Raw genomic sequence first — 24146 nt, forward strand, 5'->3', positions numbered from 1 at the left:
TAATAAAGATTATTATTATTAAAATCAGATTCATTCTAGGGATGTGGAAATCTCCGGTTAGGCCCAGCATTTATTGTTCATTGCTAGCTGCTGTGAACTGTATGACTTAGAAGGCCACTACTGAGGCAGTTAAGAGTCAATCATGATGCTGTGAAACTGGAGTTACATACAGACCCAGACCAGCTACGAACCGCAGGTTTCCTCCCCTAAAGTGCATTACCGAAGCATTTTGGTTTATTAACAACAATCTAACACCCTCACAGGGACTTTTACTGACACCATCTTTTTTTTAGACTGAATTGAAGTTCTCAAGCTGCTGGGCTGGGATTGGAATCCACATTCTCTGGAATACCAGTATCACAAGCGGTAGAGTGCCCCACTCTGCAATGGGTAACAGCTTCAGTTGAGAGCTGGAGGGAACCTGCAGCTTGACACAGCGTGCGTCATGAGAGCTAAAAATAAAAATGATCAATCATGATGCTGGAGCTATAGCGGGTTCCACATTGATAGTTTGCTAAATACAGTCTTAGGGGCTTAAATCACACTGTGTGATATTAGCAGCGAGTGCATTTATATTCATTTGTCTGCTGTTTTCACAGGTGAATAACACAACCCTGCGTAACAGCAGTCATTGCACTTGAAAGCAATTCACTGCATGTCAAGTGCTTCGAAGGGTGCGATAATGCACTATATAAATGCAAGCCTTTCTTTTTATGAAACGGGTTAATGCTTTTTAAAAGTATTGAATATCATGAAGATGCATTAAAACGACTCGTTACTGGCCCCGCACAATACCACTGTGTGCTGAAACTGTATCTCAGAGAAGGGCTGAAACTATTCACAAGTGCCATTGGCAGCTTGTCCCCTGGCTTCACTCCACACTACACTAGCTGCTAGGGGAAGAACTATCGCCCACTGGGTGACATTCTGCTACCAATTCGCGATCGCCGCATTTTGTGGTCCAAGCAGGAACCAATTCTCTTGGTAGTGGCTGACAATCCCGATGATTACAGGTTCAAATCCTGTTTCAGCAGCTGATAGTCAATTGTGAGCAGTGGCAGGAACAATTTAAAAAATGTTTTAACCATTATCGCACGCAAAGTATTATTTAAAAAACCACACTGCTTCGGGCACACTGCTTACCATTGTTCTTCCATTAACACATTCTGATCTCTTAATGTGCCACTGTCAATACCCTTCTTAGCCTCGATCACCCCCATTGATTTGATTTGATTGATTTATTGTCACATGTGCCGAAGTACAGTGAAAAGTATTTTTCTGCGGCCGAGAGAACGTACACAGTACGTACGTAGTTAACATTCCCTTTGTCTCTCTGTCCGTGACATCTTTGTCAAACTCCACCAATACTGACCCTCAGCCCAGCCCCACCGCTCCACTCACCCCCCACAACAATACAAATCTGACCCCATCTCCAGCTCCCCCAGCTTTGCCAAAGAGTCACCCAGACTCGAAACATTAGCTCCCCGTTCTCTCTCCACAGAGGCTGTCAGACCTGCTGAAATTGTCCAGCGTTTCCTGTTTTTGTTTCAGATTCCAACATCCGCAGTAATTTGCTTTTATCTTATTATAAAATATCCGACTGGTTAAACAACTCATGGCATTTAGAGGAGATGGTGGGGGGGGGGGGGGTGGGGGGGGGGGGGGGGGAGGTGAGGGAGAGCAGGATGTGGTAGTCACCACTGTTGTATATGGTGCACGTATGAGATGTAATACGGTAAGGCTCCTGTACTACAGGCACGGGGGTAGATCCCTGCCTGCTGGCTCCGCCCAGTAGGCAGAGTATAAATGTGTGTGATCACCAAGCTGCAGCCATTTCGGCAGCAGCTGTAGGAGGCAACACATCTCTGCTCAATAAAGCCTCGATTACTCTCTACTCTCGTCTCATCATAATTGATAGTGTATCACGGGAAACCTGTCACACTCCTTCACCTGCTCCAACCTCTCCTTGACACTGCCTCTTCATGCTTCTGTGTGAGCTCCATTGTAAAATACTATTGAACCAGCCTCCAGGTCCCTTCAGGCATACACGCCAGAACATAACCAGGACCAGATAATTATTCTCACTGCCCCTCTGCTTTCATTAAGACAGGTTTAGATAAAGGATCTGGATCGGCGCAGGCTGGGAGGGCCGTATGGCCTGTTCCTGTGTTGTAATTTTCTTTGCTCTTTGTTCATCGTCCATGACCTTAAATTTGTGTTCCCTGTTTATTGATCACTCTGCTTCTGCCAACAATTTCTCCTTACTGACTCTGTGAAAACCCCAGATCATTTTCAAAACCTGTATTAAATCTCTGGAGGACAAGGTTTAGAGACGTACAGCCTGCCGTGCTGACAACAGGGAGTTACATGAACGATGGTGATTGGGAGAAAGTGAGAAATGTATGAGATAGAATTATATCAAAGTTCCGGCACAGAAACGGGCCATTCAGCCCAGCTGGTCTGTTACTATGCTCCACGTCAGCCTCCTCTCACCCTTCTTCATCAAATCCTATCAATGTGTTACCCAGACTACCCATTGGCTGTAAAGTGTTTTGGTACAACAATTATAACAACTCGCATTTATTGCAGTAAAACACCCCAAGACCCTTCACACCACTGAAGCATTTCCGAGCAAGGTCTGAACTGAGCCACAGAAGGCGTTATTGGGGCAGGTGTTATGGGAGAGGGGTTTTCAGAACCCCAAAATGTATCATGGAGTTTAACCAACCTCTCCCTTTAATGCTATTGTTGCTTTTCCGAGCACACGGCTTGTTCTCTAGGTGTGATATTACAGTTATTGACATATGGGTTTTTAAACACAACACAATGTTTATTCCATGAACTCAACTTTACCTCTTAAATAAACATTGGATCTCTTAACATCCCTTACTTCAAAGGTAACCCCGAAAACATTACAACACTAAATAATCCTTCAGTTATTCCTTTCAACATCCAAAAAAGACTTAACACCTTTAAACAGAAACACATCAGGTTAAAGGCTTTACTATTATGAGTTTAAATCACCCAAATGATCCAGAGATAGTCTTTCATGGCAGAGATCACAGCAAATCCAGCTCACTGCAAACACAGACACAGGCAAGCTCTTTTCCTCAAAACTTAAATTTCAAAATGGCTGAACTGAGCTCAGCTCCACCCACTCTCTGACATCACTGTTTTCTTAAAGGTATATTGCTGACACATTTATTTCTTAAAGGTACTCTGACATGACACAGGGAAGAAAAATATTGGTCAAAGAGATGGGTTTTAAACCATGCCTTTACTGGGAAGAATGTGGTGGCGAGGTGGAAAGGTTTTTTCCAATAGAATTCCTGATCTTGGTGCCTAAACTCCTGAAGACAGTCTCCAATGGTTGGGGGATTAAAAACGGAAACGCTCAAGGGGCCAGAATTAGAGCAGTGCTGACATCTGAAGAGGGCTGAGGAGATTACAGAATGAGGGAGGGATGAGACAATGGAGGGGTTTGAAAAACAAGGGCAAAAATGTTAAAACTGAGGCATTGCTGGACTGGGAGCCCATGGAGTCATGATGAGTGAACAGGATTTAGTGTGAGTTACCAGAGGGGCAGCAGAGTTTGAGATGAGCTCAGGTTTATGGAGGTCCTGAGGCACAAGAGGTGCAAATCTCTCATTTTTAAGCCAAGTCAAGTGATGCATGACTGGGTCAGTCTTCAGAATTCATGGGGAAGGTATGAAGTGAGTTGCAGGGTTGGGAGGCAATGGGCAATTAGCAGAAGGTAGAGTGCTCAAAGCAGAGATGAGGAAATTATTTAACATGACGATGGCGTCGGAGGTAAGGCTGGAGAGAGGGAGCTGGAAGCTTAGGAGTGATTTTGGCAAGGGAACTGGGCAATTGATGCTTTTGCTCTTGGGCAGATTGTGAGTGTTGGTGGAATTGGGAGGTGCAATGAAGGTGTGGCTGGTAAGGCTGCAGCGAGTTGGACAATAGTGGCCTTGTTAGTAATTGTGACCTTGGAAGTTAAACGTCCAGAAAATGAGTGAGGTTGTGAGGCTGTTAGGAGGTACCAGTGAGAAACGTTATGTCAAGAGTGAATTACTGCATTGTTCAGAAAGATCGTAGGGAAGAAGACTGGAGGAATGGGGGCACAGTGCCAGGGACCTGGATTCAATTCTGGCCTTGAATGACCGTGTGTGTGGAGTTTGCATGTTCTCCCTGTGTCTGCGTGGGTTTACTCCGGATGCCCCTGTTACCCCCACAGTTCAAACATGTGCAGGTTAGCTGGATTGGCCATTGATCAAAGCAGCGGGTAAGAGGGATAGAGCGGGGAGTAGAATGGGAGGTTGGTGCAGACTCAATGGGACGAAGGTCTCCTTCAGCACTGTAGGGTTTCTATGGATTTTAAGTATAAGGTGAAGTCATCAATGATACAATGTCAATCAGTAGAGAGACTGAGGGATGCGATATCGGCTAAAAAAACAAACTTGAGAGGGAGCCCATGATAACGATTTTCACTAAAAATGAAACAAAGAAAATTGCCTCTAATTAACTGCGATCACAGTTGTGTTGTCGTAAATGCAACAGCCAATTTTCACAAATTAAGCCCCAATGGAGGTAAATGTCCAGATAATCTGTTGTGGTGATGTTGGGCGGCATGGTGGCAAAGAGGGTAGCACTGCTGCCTCACAGTGCTAGCGACCTGAGTTCAATTCTGGCCTTGGGTCACTGTCTGCGCGGAGTTTGCACTTTCTCCCCGTGTCTGCGTGGGTTTCCTCCGGGTGCTCCGGTTTCCTCCCACAGTCCAAAGATGTGCAGGGTAGGTGGATTGGCCATGATCAATTGTCCCTCAGTGTCCAGGGATGTACATGTTAGGTTGTGGGGTTATAGAGCGGGGTGGACATGGGTAGAGTGCTCATTCGAAGGGTCGGTGAGGACTCGATGGGCCGAATGGCCTCCTTCTGCACTGTAGGGATTCTATGATTCTATGAAATGGGAGCGTGGAAGGGACAGAAGAGGATGAGATGTGCAAATGATGATGCCATTGGAGTAGGAGGGAGTTGGTGCAAGTTGGCATTTGGCAATTAGAACTATGTTTCTGGTGTATTGGCTTGTTCAGGGCAAATGGTGGAATGTATAAGGAAATAAGAATGGGTTTGCGAGGGAATAATACTTATTGCCTGTAAATCAGGTTTCTGTCAGCACCAGAATATTGATTGAATTGCTTGTTGGTGGGTTGGTGGGTGGCAATTTATTGATTCCACTCATCAAACGTTGGGTTGTGTGGAGAACGTATTTGAAATTATTGTATTATACTCACTCGGTGATGATGGTAACAGTGGCAGCTATTTGAACTGATGGATCAAGAGGGCCACTGAAGACCTGTGTTGTCACAGCAATGAAGCTCATGGGCTTAAGTGATCTTTCACATTGTTTGTGCACCAAAATGCCAAGGAACAACATTAGGATGATTACTGGGATGGAGAAGACTGATATAATGTTGCCACGACCACCAGATATCTCAAAACACATTACAGCCAATAAAATATTTTTGAAGTTTACTCACTGTTGTAATGTAGGAAAAGGCAGCACGGTGGCGCAGTGGTTAGAACATAGAACATAGCAAAATACAGCACAGAACAGGCCCTTCGGCCTACGATGTTGTGCCGAACCTTTGTCCTAGATTAATCATAGATTATCATTGAATTTACAGTGCAGAAGGAGGCCACTCGGCCCACCGAGTCTGCACCGGCCCCCGGAAAGAGCACCCCACCCAAAGTCAACACCTCCACCCAACACTAAGGGTTAGCAGTGCTGCCTCACGGCACCGAGATCCCAGGTTCGATACCAGCTCTGGGTCACTGTCCATAAGACCATAAGACATAGGAGCAGAATTAGGCCACTCGGCCCATTGAGACTGCTCCGCCTTTCAATCATGGCTGATATTTTCTCATCCCCATTCTCCTGCCTTCTCCCCATAACCCCTGATCCTTTTATTAATCAAGAACCTAGCCATCTCTGTCTTAAAGACACTCAGTGATTTGGCCTCCACAGCCTTCTGTGGCAAAGAGTTCCACAGATTCACCACCCTCTGGCTGAAGAAAATCCTCCTCATCTCAGTTTTAAAGGATCGTCCCTTTACTCTGAGATGGTGGCCTCTGCTTCTAGTTTTTCCTACAAGTGGAAACATCCTCTCCACGTCCACTCTATCCAGGCCTCGCAGTATCCTGTAAGTTTCAATAAGATCATAAGTCCACTCATCCTTCTAAACTCCAACGAGTACAGACCCAGAGTCCTCAACCGCTCCTCATACGACAAGTTCTTCATTCCAGGGATCATTCTTGTGAACCTCCTCCGGATTCTTTCCAAGGCCAGCGCATCCTTCCTTAGATACTTGTGGAGTTTGCTCATTCTCCCCGTGTTTGCGTGGGTTTCGCCCCCCACAACCCAAAAGATGTAGAGGGTAGATGGATTGGCCACACTAAATTGTCCCCTTAATTGGAAAAAATGAATTGGGTACTCTAAATTTATTTTGAAAAGATAATGTAGGAAATGTAGAGCCCTTGAAAAATTTAAATATTTTTAAACCACATTTTAGAATATCACCAATTTAAAATGGAACGTTATTTTGACTTCACCAGCGACAAATGAGACAACTCAGAAATCCATTTTGAGCTAATTAGAAGGCTGTGGGGATAAAGTGTTCAGCCGTTCCCCCATTTGTCTAACCTCACTTTCTTTAAGATGAGATACTACTCAAGGCCCTGTTTGCCTTCACAGGTGGATACAAAAGATCCCATGACACTACTTTTAAGAAGAGCATGGGAATTATCTGCCGTGCTCTGGTCGATATTTATCCTGGCTGGACCGGCATTCTTATTGTCCATCCCCAATTTCCGGTGAGAATGTGCTGGCAAGCTGCCTTCTTGAACCTCTGCATGTGGTGTAGGGACATCCACAATGTGGCTGGGGAGGGACTGGCAGGATTTTGACCCAGCGACAGTGAAGGAATGGCGATATAGTTCCAAGTCAGGATGGTGCGTGACTTGGAGGGGAAGTTGCAGGCATCTGTTGCCCTTGTCCTTCTAGGTGGTGGAGGTTGTGGGTTTGGAAGGTGCTGTCGAAGGGTAAAAAGGATAACTAAAAAACAACAAGTAATGTTGCTTCATTGGTTGTAACATTCTTTGGGACAGCCTGGGTTTGTGAAAGCCGCTATATAAATGAAAATTTTATATTTTCTTTAAATAATTGTATCAACAAAATCACACATCAATGAGGTATTACTGCAACCAATCCCAAGTTAATGTGAACTTTGTTATGGGCCAGGGTTTAGAGAACCCCAAAGTGTATCATGGAGTTCACCTGACCCACAACTTTTAATAGATTGTGGTATGGGGAGCACACGGCCCACTCTACAGGTGTGGTACAGCAGAAATGGAAAAGTATTTTTTAAAGCAAAACAATGTTTATTCTATGAATTCAAGTTAACCTTTTTAAAACATACAGTGAACATCTTAGCAACCATTAATTCAAATACAACCCCCAAAGACTACAACACTAAGTGAACCTTTAAGCTTTCCTTTTTAACACCCATACGCGACTTAAAAACAAAACCTTTGTCAGAAGCACATCAGGTTAAAGTCACTACTGGAAACATTTATAATTCTGAATTTACCAAATGATCAAGAGATAGTCTTTTGATGGCAGAGAGAACAGCAGTACACCTGCTTGGTCTGGCTTCAGCTCCAACACTGAAAACGAAACTAAAACACACCCTGCAGCCTGCTCAAAAACAAAAGTAAAAAGCTGACAGACAGCCCAGCTCCACCCACTCTCTGACATCACTCCAATAATAAACACCCATTTCTTAAAGGTACTCTCACTATAGATATTTATATACATACCCATTTATAAGCACCCATTCCTTAAAGGTACTCTCACATGACAACTTACCAATGCTTCATGCACAAATTATCTGTTAAAATGAATCAAGCAACAAAAAGATTCAGAATGGCTAGCGCTGAAATTAAAATCCGTGTCCTTGTTTTCAAATCTCTCAGTGACCTCGCCCCTCGCTCTCTGTCACATCCTCCAGTCCCACAACTTTCCAAGGTTCTTGCGCACCTACAATTCTGACCTCTTACTGAGAATCCCTGATTTTAATCACTCCACCAAATGTGGCAGTGCTTTCGTACATCTGGACCCTTCTTCTCTGAAGCTTTTTACCCCTCTCTCTTTCTTTAACGCAGTCTTTGAACCCTGCCTCTGTCAACAAGCTTTCGGTCACCTGGCTCAATAGGATCCTAATGGGCTCAGTGTGAAATTTTGTTTGATAATGCTTCTGTGAAGCTCCTTGCAATGGAGTGCCACATCTATGTGGCTTTGCAGTGTTATGGCATCGTGGTAACACCAATGGACTAGTGATTTCGTTCCCAGGCTAATTCTCTGGGGACATGGATTCAAATCCCACCGTAGCAGCTGGTGGAATTTAAATTGAACCAATAAAAATCTGGAATTAAAAGCTTCGCTCAGTCATGGTGACCATTGATTGACGATCATTGAATGATTTTTTTTAAAAATCTGGTTCACGAATGATCTTTCGAGGAGGAAATCTGCCATCCTTACCCAGCCTGGCCAACGTGTGACTCCTGACCCACAGCAAAGGGGTTGGCCCTTAACTGCCCTCTGAAATGGGTCAGCGAGCCACTTGGTTCAAGGGCAATGAGGGACAGATGGGCAACAAATGCTGGTCCTTACCAGCGACGTCCACATCTCATGTAAGAATTTTAAAAACGACTTGTTGTGGGTCAGGAAAAAGAAGAGACAGATTTTTAGGTAATTAGCAAGAGGGCTGAGGAGAATTTGTTTCAAACATAGTGAGATCTGGTGATTTGGAATGCCCTCCCTGAAATGATGGTCGAAACAGACTCCATAATATCGGGGCTCTGGGAAAGGGCAGGAGAGTGTGACCAATTAGATAGCGCTTTCAAAGAGCTCGCACTCACACATTGGGCTGATTGGTAAACTTCGGTGCTGTAAGATTCTATCAATTTGATGAATAGTTTTAGCTTGTTCGATAGGGCCTGGCTGCTCTCTATCTCCCTGATGCAGACAAAGGTCCAAGTTTTCACTGCCGAGTTGGGGGCACAGAGTGAAGAGCGTTTCTGGGCGCAATTCTCCCATCGGGAGACTAAGTCGCGACGCCGGAGTGAAAACCGGAGTGTTTCACTCCGGCGTCGGAGGCCGCTCCCAGCCCCCTATTCTCCCGCCCCCTGGGGGCTACGAGCGGCACCGCGTCATTTACGCCCGCCGGCGCCGCGTAAATGACGCGACCGGCGCCGCGTAAATGATGTCACCCATGCATGCGCGGTTGCCGTCCTCCCCGCGGCTGCCCCGCAAGAAGACGTTGGATGGATCTTGCGGGGCAGCGGAGGAAAGGAGGTCCTCCTTCAGAGAGGCCGGCCCGCCGATCGGTGGGCACCGATCGCGGGCCAGACCCCTATTGAGTCCCCCCTCTCCGGTGCAGGAACCCCCCCCTCCCGGCGTTCCCGCACTGTTCCCGCCGGCAGCGACCAGGTGTGGATGGCGCCGGCGGGAACCTGTCGTGTTGGGCAGGCCGCTTGGCCCATCCGGGCCGGGGAATCGCCGCTCGACCATTTCTGTAGCGGCCGGTAATGGGGGGGGGGGGGGGGAGAATCCCGTGCGGGCGTCGGGGCGGCGTGGCGGAACCCGCGCGGCGCCCGGGTGATTCTCCCACCCGGCGTGGGCGGGGGGGGGGGGAATTCCGCCCTCTGTCTCCACAACCTGACTCGGGAGAAAGTGCCCTCGATCTTTGGATGTTCGTTCTGGGAGGTGGAGGAGTGGGTAAACAGGAGCTTGTGCCGTCACTCCAGTAACAATACAGTGTGTGCCTCGGCTTGCTTGTTAAAAGGCCTACCTTGGTGCTCTTGGACTCTGTCCCACTCAATTAAAAAAACAATAAGAAGTCTTACAACACTCGGTTAAAGTCCAACAGGTCTGTTTTGAATCACTAGCTTTCGGAGCACAGCACCTTCCTCTAGCCCTCACACCTCCTGCCAACTGATGCCAACCAATGAACCCCCACACACCTTCCTTTGCCCTTCCAACCCCCCTTTCCAACTCACCCACAATCCACCTTAGGTAGACTTCAGGAGCCGCCATGAGATTGAATAAAATAAAGTTAAGTGTCTATTGTACCTCACTATATTTTTTAATGCTCTAGAACATAGAACATAGAACAATACAGCGCAGTACAGGCCCTTCGGCCCACGATGTCGCACCGAAACAAAAGCCATCTAACCTACACTATTCCATTATCATCCATATGTTTATCCAATAAACTTTTAAATGCCCTCAATGTTGGCGAGTTCACTACTGTAGCAGGTAGGGCATTCCACGGCCTCACTACTCTTTGCGTAAAGAACCTACCTCTGATCTCTGTCCTATATCTATTACCCCTCAGTTTAAAGTTATGTCCCCTCGTGCCAGCCATTTCCATCCGCGGGAGAAGGCTCTCACTGTCCACCCTATCCAACCCCCTAATCATTTTGTATGCCTCTATTAAGTCTCCTCTTAACCTTCTTCTCTCCAACGAAAACAACCTCAAGTCCATCAGCCTTTCCTCATAAGATTTTCCCTCCATACCAGGCAACATCCTGGTAAATCTCCTCTGCACCCGCTCCAAAGCCTCCACGTCCTTCCTATAATGCGGTGACCAGAACTGTACGCAATACTCCAAATGCGGCCGTACCAGAGTTCTGTACAGCTGCAACATGACCTCCTGACTCCGGAACTCAATCCCTCTACCAATAAAGGCCAACACTCCATAGGCCTTCTTCACAACCCTATCAACCTGGGTGGCAACTTTCAGGGATCTATGTACATGGACATCTAGATCCCTCTGCTCATCCACACTTTCAAGAACTTTTCCATTAGCCAAATATTCCACATTCCTGTTATTCCTTCCAAAGTGAATCACCTCACACTTCTCTACATTAAACTCCATTTGCCACCTCTCAGCCCAGCTCTGCAGCTTATCTATATCCCTCTGTAACCTGCTACTTCCTTCCACACTATCGACAACACCACCGACTTTAGTATCGTCTGCAAATTTACTCATCCACCCTTCTGCGCCTTCCTCTAGGCCATTGATAAAAATGACAAACAGCAACGGCCCCAGAACAGATCCTTGTGGTACTCCACTTGTGACTGAACTCCATTCTGGTGGAGAGGAAACCCGAGACACTACACGTGTAGTGTCTCCCACCCGCCCTCCTCCTCTAACCTAATAATAAAACCCATTGGTGTGAGGTAAGTACCATATTTTATTATTGTTATTAATTTTTTTTATATAAAAAATTTAATTTAGTTGTTAGCCAGATCTTGGTAGAAAGTTAGAGGGATGGCAGGGAAGGGAGTGCAATGTTCCTCCTGCAGGATGTTTGAGGTGAGGGATGCCGTTAGTCATCCATTACAAAAACCCATTCAATACTCAAGTGTTTAATCCCTAATAAAACAAACATTTCTTTCAAGTATTAAATCCCTTATAAAAATAAACATTTGTATTCATAGTCCTACGTCAAAGTTTTGGAGCTGTCAATCAAACTGTGACCTTTTGGGCCCCCAGTGTGATAATGATAGGTTGTGGAACCAGTCATGAACCACTAACCCTATAATGATAGTGTTCAGCAGCTATAGCTAAAGATTTAATCGTGGTGTTCAAAATAACGAGGCATTGGGAGAATAAATAAGGGAAGCTGTTTCCATTAGTCGGAGAACATCCAGGTAATGGGGCAAAGATACAAGGGGAGAAGGTGATAACGTTGTTTACGTAGTGAGTTATGATGTTCTGGCTTGCAGTTCCTGAAAGGGTGGTGGGATATATTGGATATATTTTTGGAAAGGAAAAGTATTGCAGAGGTGAAAAGAAGGAACCTGAATTTGGGGTTATTCTAATAGGCTTTCAAAGTGTCAATTCAAATACAATAGACCAAACTGCCTCCATCTGGGCTGTTCAATTCTCAAATGATGGTGTCAGCTTACTAGGCAGCACACATGTCTCCCAGCCAAAATGTTTTGGTTTCAAATCTCACTCCAAAACTTCAACACTTAATCTAAGCTGTGCACGAGCGCGGCTGCTGAGTTTCCTACATTACGACAGTCCAAAAGTGTTTAATTGGTTTTTGAAGCCCATTGCGAGGTCCTGCGTCGCTACAGAAATGCAAATCGTTGAGTGTGTTTCAGCAAGAATGAGTGAAATAAAAACAAAAACTGCTCAGCAGGTCAGGCAATGTCTGTGGAGTTAATATTTTTGTGATATTTCATCAGAACTGGGAAAAGTGTGTGTGGAATAGCCAATGGGAGGCTATCCTGCCATTCACACTCCTCGAGGCATATCTTTTGTTTCTTTGTTTGTCCCATTACTGCATCCTTTGGCTTTGCGCCATGAACCCTTCTGTCATTTAATCTCTCCTACTCTCCACTTTATCACGGACCTTCCCCTTTGTCCTTCCCCTCTTCCTCCTCCCCCCCACCCCCCCAAACACTGGCTCAAAACCTGTGACATTTCTAGTTTTTCCCAGTTTCGATGCAAGGTCATTGATCTGAACCGTTAACTTTGTTTCTCTCCTTCGAAGCTGCCCGACCTGCTGAATATTTCCAACATTTTCTGTTTCCATTTCAGATTTCCAGCAGTGTTTTGTTCCCGCGTGAATTAATTGATATTGTTGCCCATCTATCTCTAGGTTATATTCATAGTTACATCAGCCCACCGGTGTATGAGAGTGGAGGGGAGAGTCTGACAGTCCCCGAGCCTGTCTATACCAAAGTCAGCGAAGTCTATGGAGAACCAGAGGGGCTGGAGCCCGACAGCCCGCAGTCGGGGCTGGCCAGCGGCTACTTCAGCGGTGAAGCGGCGGTCAGCGAGGGCTACAGCATGGACGCCTTCTTCATCACGGACGGCCGATCGAGGAGGAGCGGGAGCGGCCGGCAGGCGGCCCAGCGCCACCGCTGCGGGGAGTGCGGCAAGACCTACGCCACCTCGTCCAACCTGAGCCGCCACAAGCAGACCCATCGCAGCCTGGACAGCCAGCTGGCCCGCAAGTGCCCGACCTGCTCCAAGGTCTACGTCTCTATGCCAGCCCTCGCCATGCATGTCCTCACCCACGACCTCAAGCACAAGTGCGGCACCTGCGGGAAGGCCTTCAGCCGGCCCTGGCTGCTGCAGGGCCACCTGCGCTCGCACACAGGTGAGAAGCCCTTTGGCTGCGCCCACTGCGGGAAAGCCTTTGCGGACCGCTCCAACCTGCGGGCACACATGCAGACCCATTCCGCCTTCAAGCACTTCCGTTGCAAGCGGTGCAACAAGACGTTCGCCCTGAAGTCCTACCTGAACAAGCACTATGAGTCCGCCTGCTTCAAGGGCCCCCAGGAGGGGGAGTCCTGAAAGATAAAAGAGCGAGAGACAAAATGCAAACCTCTTAAAGGAAAAAAAAAACTTCTCTCCACCTCAAAGCAATACTTCTTGAGATTACTTGCAAACTTGTTTTTAAAAAAAATATATATGCTGGATTTGCTCTTTTTGTTTTGAAAAAAAAAGAAAACTGCAACCATTTCAAAGTTGTTGACATGACATGAAGATTATATTTTTGTCATGCTGCAGGAAGTTTTTTGTTGGACTGCTCTTTCTATACTTCAACCAGCGCTGGAAGAAAGAAGAAATGAAACAAAAGCACTGGGAGCATTGACATTGGCGCCTAAACCTGTACAAAAAGGCATGTGCGTGCACGTGTACATCTGCACAGGGACACGTATGCCGCACACAGGTATAGTCGGTCTCCCAGAACACGCCAACGACAAGTGCGAACATGCACCTGTGCATAAACATGCAGACACATGCATGCGCATGCAGATACATGCACATTTACAAATAGGCATGTATGCACCCCCACGTACACCCGCACATACACACATGGATACATATGCACCCATAGGTATAGTTACTCTTCCAGAACATGCCAACGTCACGTGCTATGGTTGCATGCGCAAACACACACACACACATGCACAAACACGCAAAGATGACCTCTGTATTTTTTATGCTGCTCTTTGCTACTGGATATATTTATTGCATCTTCCACGGCGATTGAATTGTACTCGACCTTTTCAAAAGGGTCATTTTTTTTCATTGATCTCAAGACAATGCAATACTTCCAAGTGTGTTCCCAGAATTTGCCCGTCAGCCAGCGGTGTGTATTAAGGCTGATCATTTTCCTCAACAAAACAAAAATAACATTTTGTGCCATTTCATTGAGTTGATCTACAGTAGAATCTACCTACAGTGACCATGTGGATCGCCCGCCAAAAGTGAACCCAATCTCCTATAAGCATACAACCAGAGCAGTAGGTGCTACAATCCTGTGTGACCCAAAGCTTGCTAGCAGCTCAGGCAGTTGGTTAGTCAACAGCATGATGTGAAAGTGCTATTTAGTTAGGTATAGAGTAGAAGATCCTAAACGCAGGCACATCTCTGCAAGATATATTCATCTCAATATAGAATTTACAACATGGAAGAAAGCTTTTTGGCCCAATTAGTCTCTGCAATGTTTAAGCTCAATACCAGCCTCCTCTAAACATACTTTATCAAACCACATCAGCGTTATTTTTATTCATTGTTCCTTCATGCACGCATCCCTTTAAATCTATGCATCTCCGCTATTTGCCTCAACTACGCCTTCTGCTCCGGGGGTCTTGTGGCGCAGTGGGTAGCGTCACCTCCTCTGGGCTAGAAGCTCTGGGTAAAAGTCCCACCTCAGGACTTGATGGTCAAGGAAGGTGCATTCACATTGCAGTCAAACGGGTTGAGTATCAGTTCCTTCCAACACACATCAATGGCAGCCGGTAGGGGCAGGAGAGATTCCTGGTCAACCACAGGATGGGAAGACAAATTTGAGCCTTCACTGCTGCTATCCATGGCTCCAGAATCACCCATCACACCTTCTGGTACCATGTTCCACGCGATAATCGCTTTCAGAATAAGGATTTAAAAAATAAAATAAAATCTTTATTGTCGCAAGAAGACTTACTGAAATGAAGTTTCTGTGAAAAACACCTAGCCGCCACACTCCGGCGTCTGTTCGGGTACACTGAGGGCAAATTCAAAATGTCCAATTCACCTAACAAGCACGTCTTTCCCCCTGAATTCCCTCATTTATGGTTACATTATAGTTATGGCCCCTAGTTTAGGACTCCTCACAAGTGCTTTCTTTGCTACCAACCTATTAAATCTCTTCATAATTAAAAAGACCTAGACTGTTTAGGTTTTGCTGATAGTTATTCTGACACCGTCCTAATGAATCCATCCTGCACCTTATCCAGGTCCAGAGTGTTAGGATACTGGACCAGAGCCATACCTTGGTTAGAATACCAGGTGAGAACCCCAAACAATGTCTTTATTGTAAAACTGTGAGGAAAGGATACTTCACCCTCGGAGTGATGATTCTGACCAATGGGTATCCTTTATGTTAAAACAAACTTTAATCTAAACGCAGAATTAACCGCATTAACATCAAAGAAATAGCTTTATAATTATCAGTTAAACAGTACATAAATAAAAGGGAAAACTTGGGAACTTACTATCTACACCTGCCACAAATTCCAATTCTGCAACCCAATACAGTTCAAATGCCTCTTATAAATAAAGCTAACAAAACAGGTTACTTGCTTATCTGCATGGAGACTTTTGGAGGGAGTTCCTTTCAAGAGCAGATCCAGTACACTTCTGCTCAACCTAACAGCATTTGACAAAATTGCTGTTCAACCTAAAATACTAGAACAGACTGCAAAACTACAGACAGACCTGGCTCCTCCCATTAATTGCATCTGCATCCCACTAAATTTCGTGAACTGCTTAGCTAGGACTAAAAATCAACCCCTCATAAATGATCTACTCTCCAGTATATCTACAGCAATGAAAACATGATTGCATTAACCCTTTATCTGTTACCAAGTGGTTGGAATCAATCATGACCCCACCTTTTACGACTCTTTAATTTACAGCTTTAGCAGGCATGCTGCCTGCATGTATTTTTAAAAATAAATTTCGAGCACCCAATTATTTTTTCCACCAATCAAGGTGTCAAATCCACCTACCCTGCACATCTTTGGGTTGTGGGGATGGGGCTCACGCAGACACATGGATAATGTGCAAACTTCACACAGACAGCGCCCTGGGGACAGAATCGAACCCGGATCCTCAGCGCTGTAGGCGGCAGTGCTAACCACTGCACCACCTTGCTGCCCATCCCTGCATGTACTTTAAACCAGGGTTTTTAATAACATTACTGCCACAAATATGAAATATAATATATTTCAATTTCTTACACTCATCACAAGGGTCCATGATGTATTTTTCATAACCTGGAGACCAGAGCCGTGCACAGTACCTAAAATATAGTCTACCTAAGGTTATATGCAAATTTAACAAAATATCCCTGCTTCTCAATTCTATTCCTTCACAAATGAATTTCAGTGCTATGTTTGAAGATTTTATACCCTTCTTAACTTTTACCACTGTGTACAGTAACCTCCAGATCCCATGACCCCATTTGGACTTTTATCGAAGCAGTTTGTGGTTTTCCTATTCTTCCCACCAAAATGCAGCCCCTCCCACTCACCTATTGAATTTCCTCCGTTAATTAAACCCTCATCCCATGTTTTCTGATATCTTGTTTCAGCTTTCCTTCCACGCAGCAGACATTTGGGGTCGGTTTTCTTGAATTGCTTGTAAAATTCTCACCGTCACGATGAGTATAACTTGCACGGGCGGGCTCCGAGTTTCAGACCCGCTGGCAACATGCTTTGGCCGAACAGCTGAGCTTAGGGCAACCACCTGAACTTGGTGCCAGGCTCGACCAGTCACAGTGACCGTTTGGGCATACCTTCCGCATTGCAAATTGACGGTCGTCTGCACTCCTGTGCCAACACTGACCACACTTTGAAAGTAAGTCATCGGCTGTGAAACATTTTGGGATGTCCCGCAGAGGGGGGGCCGTGAAAGGCGCTATAGAAATGCAAGTTCGTTCTCCACTGGCCGAAACAATCACTGTAGCTGGATTCTACTGTATTTGAGCATTGTAAAGTATTTTTATGCTTATTTATTATTATTGTTAATCATCAAGGGGCGCTATTTCCATGGAACAACATTTCTGAAGGTGAAAACCCTTATGTAATTTCCCCATGCTGTCACACAGAAGTGGTTTATTGGTGTGCGTGCTTTAGTGTCATTCACACTGCACTGTGAATGCGCCAACTAAGTAAAGGTAAAAGTAGAGTCGCCATAGTCCCAGATACCCATAGTCCCAGATGACCATAGGCTGCTTTCCCCTGTGAGGTGGGAGAGCTGACCGGTGGTGATTTAACCTGAGGGTCACCACACCTCAGGCGAGGGGCAAGGTTGAGAAGGCTGGGAAGAACCTCTAACTAAGTACTCTTTCCATGAAATGGTTCCCCTTTAAATTTATTGAGCCAATCATCTATGAGCCATGGATTGTTAACCCTTGTGTTGCCAAAGCGCTTGCCACTTTGAAGAAAAAATGTTTTTTTTTAAGTTTAATATTTACGTATTTAACTATTTATGTATTTAACTATTTATGTATTTAACTATTTATTTATTTAATTGTTTATGTATTTAATTATTTATTTATTCATGCCATCTATTGAAGAGGTGCGAACATCACTGAAAGGGCTGGGAGTTCGTGTTGAATTCCTGACAGCTCTGAACTATTTTTTGAAGCACCGTTTATGGGTTATATTTTTGTTGTTGCAGTGCATGGGTCACTTGAGAAAAGACAATTTGGGGAATTGAGTGAATGTCGATATTGTAAATAAGGCACTACGCTGTATTCCAGCAATAATTCGATGATGCATGGCTTTCCTCCCTCTTCTACTTTTATTATATCTTTCACAAGAGAATGCAGGGATTGACTGCAGTATTATTTAACAATGGAAATCAGGGACCTCGCAGGGGATGGAGCAAGCATATGAGGACAAAGCATTAAGTAGTCGTCCTTTGGTTACAGGGTCTGTGTCAGGCTGCTGTTGTGCTCTTTGTCTCACGTTATGTCCACGGGGGGTGTTCTCAGTATCTGTTTCACGCTGTGAGCCTCTGACTAATTCCCCCTGGCGTAAATTGGAGGTTTTGTACTAGATAAATCGTTGCCCTCTGCACGTCCCTCCAACTTTCTCCCCTCATAGGATCAGGAGGAGGCCATTCAGTCTCTCAAACCGCTCCATCATTCAGTTTGATCCTGACTAATTGTATCTCAACTCCATCTACCTTCCCTTGGTTCCTTGTCACCCATTGCCCAAACAAAATCTATCAGTGTCAGGTTTGGGGGCGGGGGAGGGGAAAACAGAGAATTCCACATTGCCGCTACCCTTTGTGTGAACAAGTGCTTCCTGAGGTTACTCCTGAACAAGCTAGTTCTAAATATAAGGTTAAGCTCCCTTGTCCTGTACACCCCCAACAAAAGCAAATAGTCTCTCTCTATATACCCCCTCAACCCAATTAATAATTTTAAACACTTCCTGAATTTGCTGACTTGAGTACAGCAACCGCATTGTAAAACAGATTCTTATCCAAGTGACCATTTCACGCCTGCTCTGGCCCAGTGAATCTCGGCAAACTATTTGACCTTGGGGGCATCGCAGCCTATTTGCAAGTCCTATCTGCTGGTTAGCGATCAGCGCAGGAATCGTGACTGATGTTAGTTCCCTGGTGCAGGGCTACCTGTGGAATCCCTGCTACTGTCCCAGAGTAGCCCAGCCAGCACAGAGAGTGATTTAAACCTGGTCTGTGAGAATCACTTCACTATCTCATGTGAACTTGGCTGCATCAGAAAGCTATTTGGCTTTTATAGTTAGCTCTGCCCTCTAGTGGGAACTTACCACTATTTCAACTGTTTGTACCATTGGTTTATGAAGGAGTAGATTTCATTGCAAAGCCAGATTTGAGGGATTCACATTTATTTTTACTTTAAACTTTATTTCCAACTTTATTTTTTTAACTGATTTGATTAGATTCAGTATGTTATATGTTGTGGTTGAGTTATAAAAAGTACAACTCGTACTCGTGCTCTCTAACCTGCTCCCGGTCCAGCAATGTCTCATTGCTAGAATTCTGAGCCTTGTGTGCAAATCCCTCCAGGATTTCACCTCGCCCTGTCCCTGGAACCCAGCCCAACAACCCTACCAGATCTCTGCACTCCTCCAGTTCTGGCCTCAAGTGCATTCCCCACCCGCTTTGCACCACCATTGGTAGCCGTGCCTTCAGTTATCTCAGCTCGAAGCTCCGGAATTGCCCTCGCCAGTCCTCGCCACGTTGCTACCTCTCCTTTCAGGAGGCTCCTGAAAACCTACCTCTGTGATCAAGTGTTTGGTCATCTGACCAAATTTCTCCTCCTTTGGTTCAGTGTCAGTTTTCAGTCTAACCATCCTCCTGTGAGGCACCTTCCAATGTTTTACTGGATTAAGGGATACTATATAAGTACAGGTTGTTGTTAGATGATGCGGGAAAAACTGCATTTCTTTCCAACCACTTGTTGGCCTCATCTCTGCTTACCCGACACTAGTTGCCCATGACTCAGTAATGGGTGTCCCTGAATGTCTTCCCTGTCCAAGACAGCAGTCTCCACCATATAATACAACACGGTGTCCCTCATAGCCCATTCCCGCTGAGTTGCTGCAGGGAATCCAAGGAAATAGTTGCTGGCACGAGGTAAGTGCACTAGAGGGGAAGGCGGGGGTTTACCCGGGTGGGGAGAGTTGAGAGTGAGGGAGGTCCGAGGCAGGAGACGCCTTAGGCTTTCTCACGGACATGGTGCATCTTATATGTCTCACAGCAATGCAGAGCCAACACTAGCTTCGAACTGTACGACAGTTTTAAAATATCTCTGCAGTTACAAAATATCTGCACCATGCTGACAGCTCAGCTTCTGCCAGTGTCTGCTTTCTTTGCTCCAAGTCCACACCCAGCCTTAAACAATCAAGCACAGTGAGCATGGATCAGTTACCAGACTGGCTTAAACGAACTCAGAACAATGAAACAATTGAACATGTCAGTGGGCCAGAAAGATCAAAATCACATTGTTAAAAACAGTTTGCCAGGCTAAAATTGCAGCCGCCCAGATGCTGGCAAAAAAAGATGCTTCCCGAGATGAAGGGCTTGTCCTAGGAAGAAGGATTGAGCAGGTTGGACTTGGAGTTTAGAAGAATGAAAGTTGATCTTATTGACAGGGTGGATGCTGAGATAATGCTTCCCCTTCTGGGGAATCTAGAACTACGGGGCCTACTTTGAAAGTAATGGGTCTCCAATTCAGGGTGACCAACCATCCTGGACTTTTTGGAACCCTCCTATAATCGAGGGGGCTGTCCTGTGTTCTGGGATCGTTCGAAGCCAGGACGCTGTTTGTCCGTATTTTCAAACCATCGCTTCGGAGGCTGCGCCTGACTCCCTGCTACATGGTTTCTGGAGTTCCATGATTCCCATGTATGTGCATCGCGCCCACCTCCTCGTGACCCACTCCCATAATCCAGGACCCCCCCCCCCCAACATACCTTCCGTTCCCACAGTGCAAGCAACCCCACCCACGGCCCTATGTTTCCACTTGTCAGAGTCTATCTTCTTTTCTTTCCCCGAGCGTTGGTCACCCTGCTCCCACTTAAGTTGGCGATGAGGAGGAATTTCTACCTTCAGAGGCTATGGAATTCCCATCCCCAGACGGGCCCTGGGTTAACATCTCACCCAAGAGGCAGAAGTGGCAGGGGGTTAGAATGGATGCATGTCATCTAGTGCGGGTCTAAATAACAAGGCTAATGGACATTGTGATGGTTTAGTTATAGCTCCTCTTTGAAAAGCCTAACCAACAGCAATTAGGATCTGAGAACCTCACCTCCAGTAGATTGACGTTCCACTACCAAGGCAGCAAATTCAGGCTAAAGTTCAGTGTGGTGACATTAAATATTCCGGACACAATCGTGAAACTTACAGTCCAGTGAAAAGTGATGGTACATGCGGTGATATCTGAGGGTTGGTCTACTCCTCACGGTTGTGGGGGAGAAGAGATGTTGAGGGTGCTTATTCGAGGGCTGGAGCGAGGGCAGTAAAGAAGATTACATCCTCTTTCATGATCAGGAATAATGCTTATGAAATTAATATTCATAAATTGTTACACTGCAAGCTCCAGAAAAAACAGCAACTGAAATAAAATGCTGAGTGAGCAATTTTAACCCAGGGCGCATATTGTCTGAAAGCAGTAACAGCAACCTTCACAGAACCTGCAGTAAAGGACATTGTCCTATCTTCTGTTGTATGTGATTACCACAAATCATTTTATAGATTATAAGCTCAGAAACTATTTAAAATATATGATCAAAATTAATAGAAACATTCAACCTAGATTTCTGATTCTGATCAGATGCTTCTATCTCAGTCATTTCTTTCTCATTCTGATATCCTCCTCTCCCCCATTCCCCTCTTTCTACTATTCACTCTCTCCATTTCTCGTTCTCTGACTCTCCCACTGTCACCCTCCTCTCTCTTTCCTGGCCTCTCTCTCCCCCATGCTCTCTTTCTGCCATCTCCCCTCTCCATTCTGTTTTCTCTCTCTTTCTTGTTGTTATCGTCCCCTCACCGTTCTCTCCCACTCTCTCCCTCTCTCCTGTTCTCTCCCACTCTCTCCATTTTCTCCCTCTCCCTGCTGTCCCCCTCGCTCTGTTCTCTCCCATTTTCTCTGCTGTCCTTCTCTCTCCTCTTCCCACTCTCTCTGCAAACCCCTCTCTCTGTTCTCTCCCACTCTCTCTTCTATCCCCTCTCTCCTGTTCCCACTTTCTGCTGTCCTCCTCTCTCTGTTCGCTCTCACTCTCTCTGCTATTTCTCTCTCTCCTGTTCCCACTCCCTCTGCTGTTCCCCTCTCTCTGTTCTCTCCCACTTCCTCTGCTCTCCCTCATCTCTCTGTTCTCTTCCACTCTCTCTGCTCTCCCCTCTCTCTCCTGTCCCACTCTCTCTGTTATCTCTCTTTCTCTGTTCTCTCCCACTCTCTCTGCTCTCCCTCTCTCACCTTTTCCCACTTTCTCTGCTGTCCCCCTCTCTCTATTCTCTCCCTCTCTCTCTGCTGCCCCACTCTCTCTGTTCTCTCCCATTTTCTCTGCTCTCCTCCTCTCTCTGTTCTCTCCCACTCTCTCTGCTCTCCCTCTCTCACCTTTTCCCACTTTCTCTGCTGTCCCCCTCTCTCGATTCTCTCCCTCTCTCTCTGCTGTCCCACTCTCTCTGTTCTCTCCCATTCTCTCTGCTCTCCTCCTCTCTCTGTTCTCTCTCACTCTCACTGCTCTCCCTCGCTCTGTTATCTCTGATCTCCCTCTCTCTCTGTTCTCTCAAACTCTCTCTGCTCTCCCTTTCTCTGTTCTCTCCCACTCTCTCTGCTCTCCCTCTCTTTGTTCTCTCCCACTCTCTCTGCTCTCCCTCTGTCTCTGTTCTCTCCCACTCTCTCTGCTCTCCCTCTCTTTGTTTACTCCCACTCTCTCTGCTCTCCCTCTGTCTCTGTTCTCTCCCACTCTCTCTGCTGTTCCTCTCTCTCTCTGTTCTCTCCCACTCTCTCTGCTCTCCCTCTGTCTCTGTTCTCTCCCACTCTCTCTGCTGTTCCTCTCTCTTTCTGTTCTCTCCCACTCGCTCTGCTCTCCTGCTCTCTATTCCACCCCACTCTCTGCTCTCCCTCTCTCTGTTCTCTCCCACTCTCTCTGCTCTCCCGCTCTCTATTCTCTCTCTGTTCTCTCAAACTCTCTCTGCTCTCCCTCTCGTTGTTCTCTCCCACTCTCTCTGCCATCCCTCTCTGTTCTCTCCCACTCTCTCTGCTCTCCCTCTTTGTTTTCTCCCACTCTCTCTGCTCTCCCACTCTCTGTTCTCGCCCACTCTCTCTCTGTTCTCCCCAACTCTCTCTGCTTTCCCTCTCTCTGTTCTCTCCCGCTCTCTGCTCTCCCTCTCCCTGTTCTCTCCCACTCTGCTCTCTCTCTCTCTGTTCTCTCCCACTCTCTCTGCTGTACTCTCTCTCCCTATCTCTCACTTTCTGCTACCCTCCTCTCTCTTCCCTTTTCTATTTATATAACTCACATAGCTGGCATTATAGTTAGTTTTAGAAAAAGTAATTTTGTATATAAAACACAAATGTATATTCTGCTGCATCAATTTATACTTGCACTCGGTTTTTATTGTACACTGCATAGTGTACAAGATGTACACAGTTTCTGGAATTTTCCATACTATTTTATTCTTTATAAAGAAAACAGGATTTGAACACACAACTGTAGAAAGCACAATTGTACCAAACCTCTTTGCCAAACTTCAGAAGGAGAATAAAGGATTTAAATATCTCTCCCCTTGTGTTTGTTTTAGGTGTTTTCTTTGTGCAGTTGCATGAGTTGGGACCATCCTGCTCTTCTTTGTGTCCTGAAGGCTCAAGGGGTCATGGTTCACGGTCATGGGTCATTGATTTTTTGCTGTGCCAGTCACTCAGTAATCATCTCTGTCTGTTCGCCGAAACGTTCACCCTGAAGCACAGAATAAAACGTGTTTCAACCACCTGACTCGGGGTCTCCAACTGCGTTAATCAACTTAGCACCAATATTTAACATGCGAGGTGACCAGATTGAAGTGGAGGGTGGAAGCCTCATCTTAGCTCATTCACCCTGAGAAACCTGGCAGTTTTGGTCCCAGACACACCTCCCAGCTGTGTCTTCAATTATTCTTGGATTTCCCATCCGCAACCTTGATTGTATTTCTTCTGCTGATGTTGTAACCAAAGGTAAGGACTCCACACGTTGCCAGGCAAACAGGTTACATCTAGGTTTATTCTACTGCTCCACAATACAATAACTCTCTCACTCTCCACTCCCCCTCAGAGTCCTCTTCTCCCACCTGCTCCCAGGCCGGGGTTTATACCCTGTGGGGGATCCTCCAATCATTTCCCTGGGCCTGGACTGTGGAGGACACTGGTCCTGTTGTGCGGACGACCACATCAGGAATCCATGTGGGTCCCGCCACAAAATATTGGACGCAGACCGCGTCACCTCTTTTGAAGTTGCGGATCTTTGGGCCCCGACGT

General features: G+C 46.0%; 1 protein-coding gene across 1 annotated transcript in view; it reads left to right on the plus strand.

Annotated features, from left to right (window-relative positions):
- Nucleotides 1-23415, plus strand: part of LOC140428586 (transcriptional repressor scratch 1-like) — a 48643-nt gene extending 25228 nt beyond the window's left edge. The window contains exon 2 of the mRNA XM_072515228.1: nt 12738-23415. Coding sequence (XP_072371329.1) covers nt 12738-13438 — 701 coding nt within the window. The 3' untranslated portion in view covers nt 13439-23415. The remainder of the gene's footprint in view (nt 1-12737) is intronic.
- The last annotated feature ends 731 nt before the right edge of the window (nt 23416-24146 follow it).

Source organism: Scyliorhinus torazame, chromosome 8 (genome assembly GCF_047496885.1).
Source record: "Scyliorhinus torazame isolate Kashiwa2021f chromosome 8, sScyTor2.1, whole genome shotgun sequence".
NCBI classification, from domain to species: domain Eukaryota; kingdom Metazoa; phylum Chordata; class Chondrichthyes; order Carcharhiniformes; family Scyliorhinidae; genus Scyliorhinus; species Scyliorhinus torazame.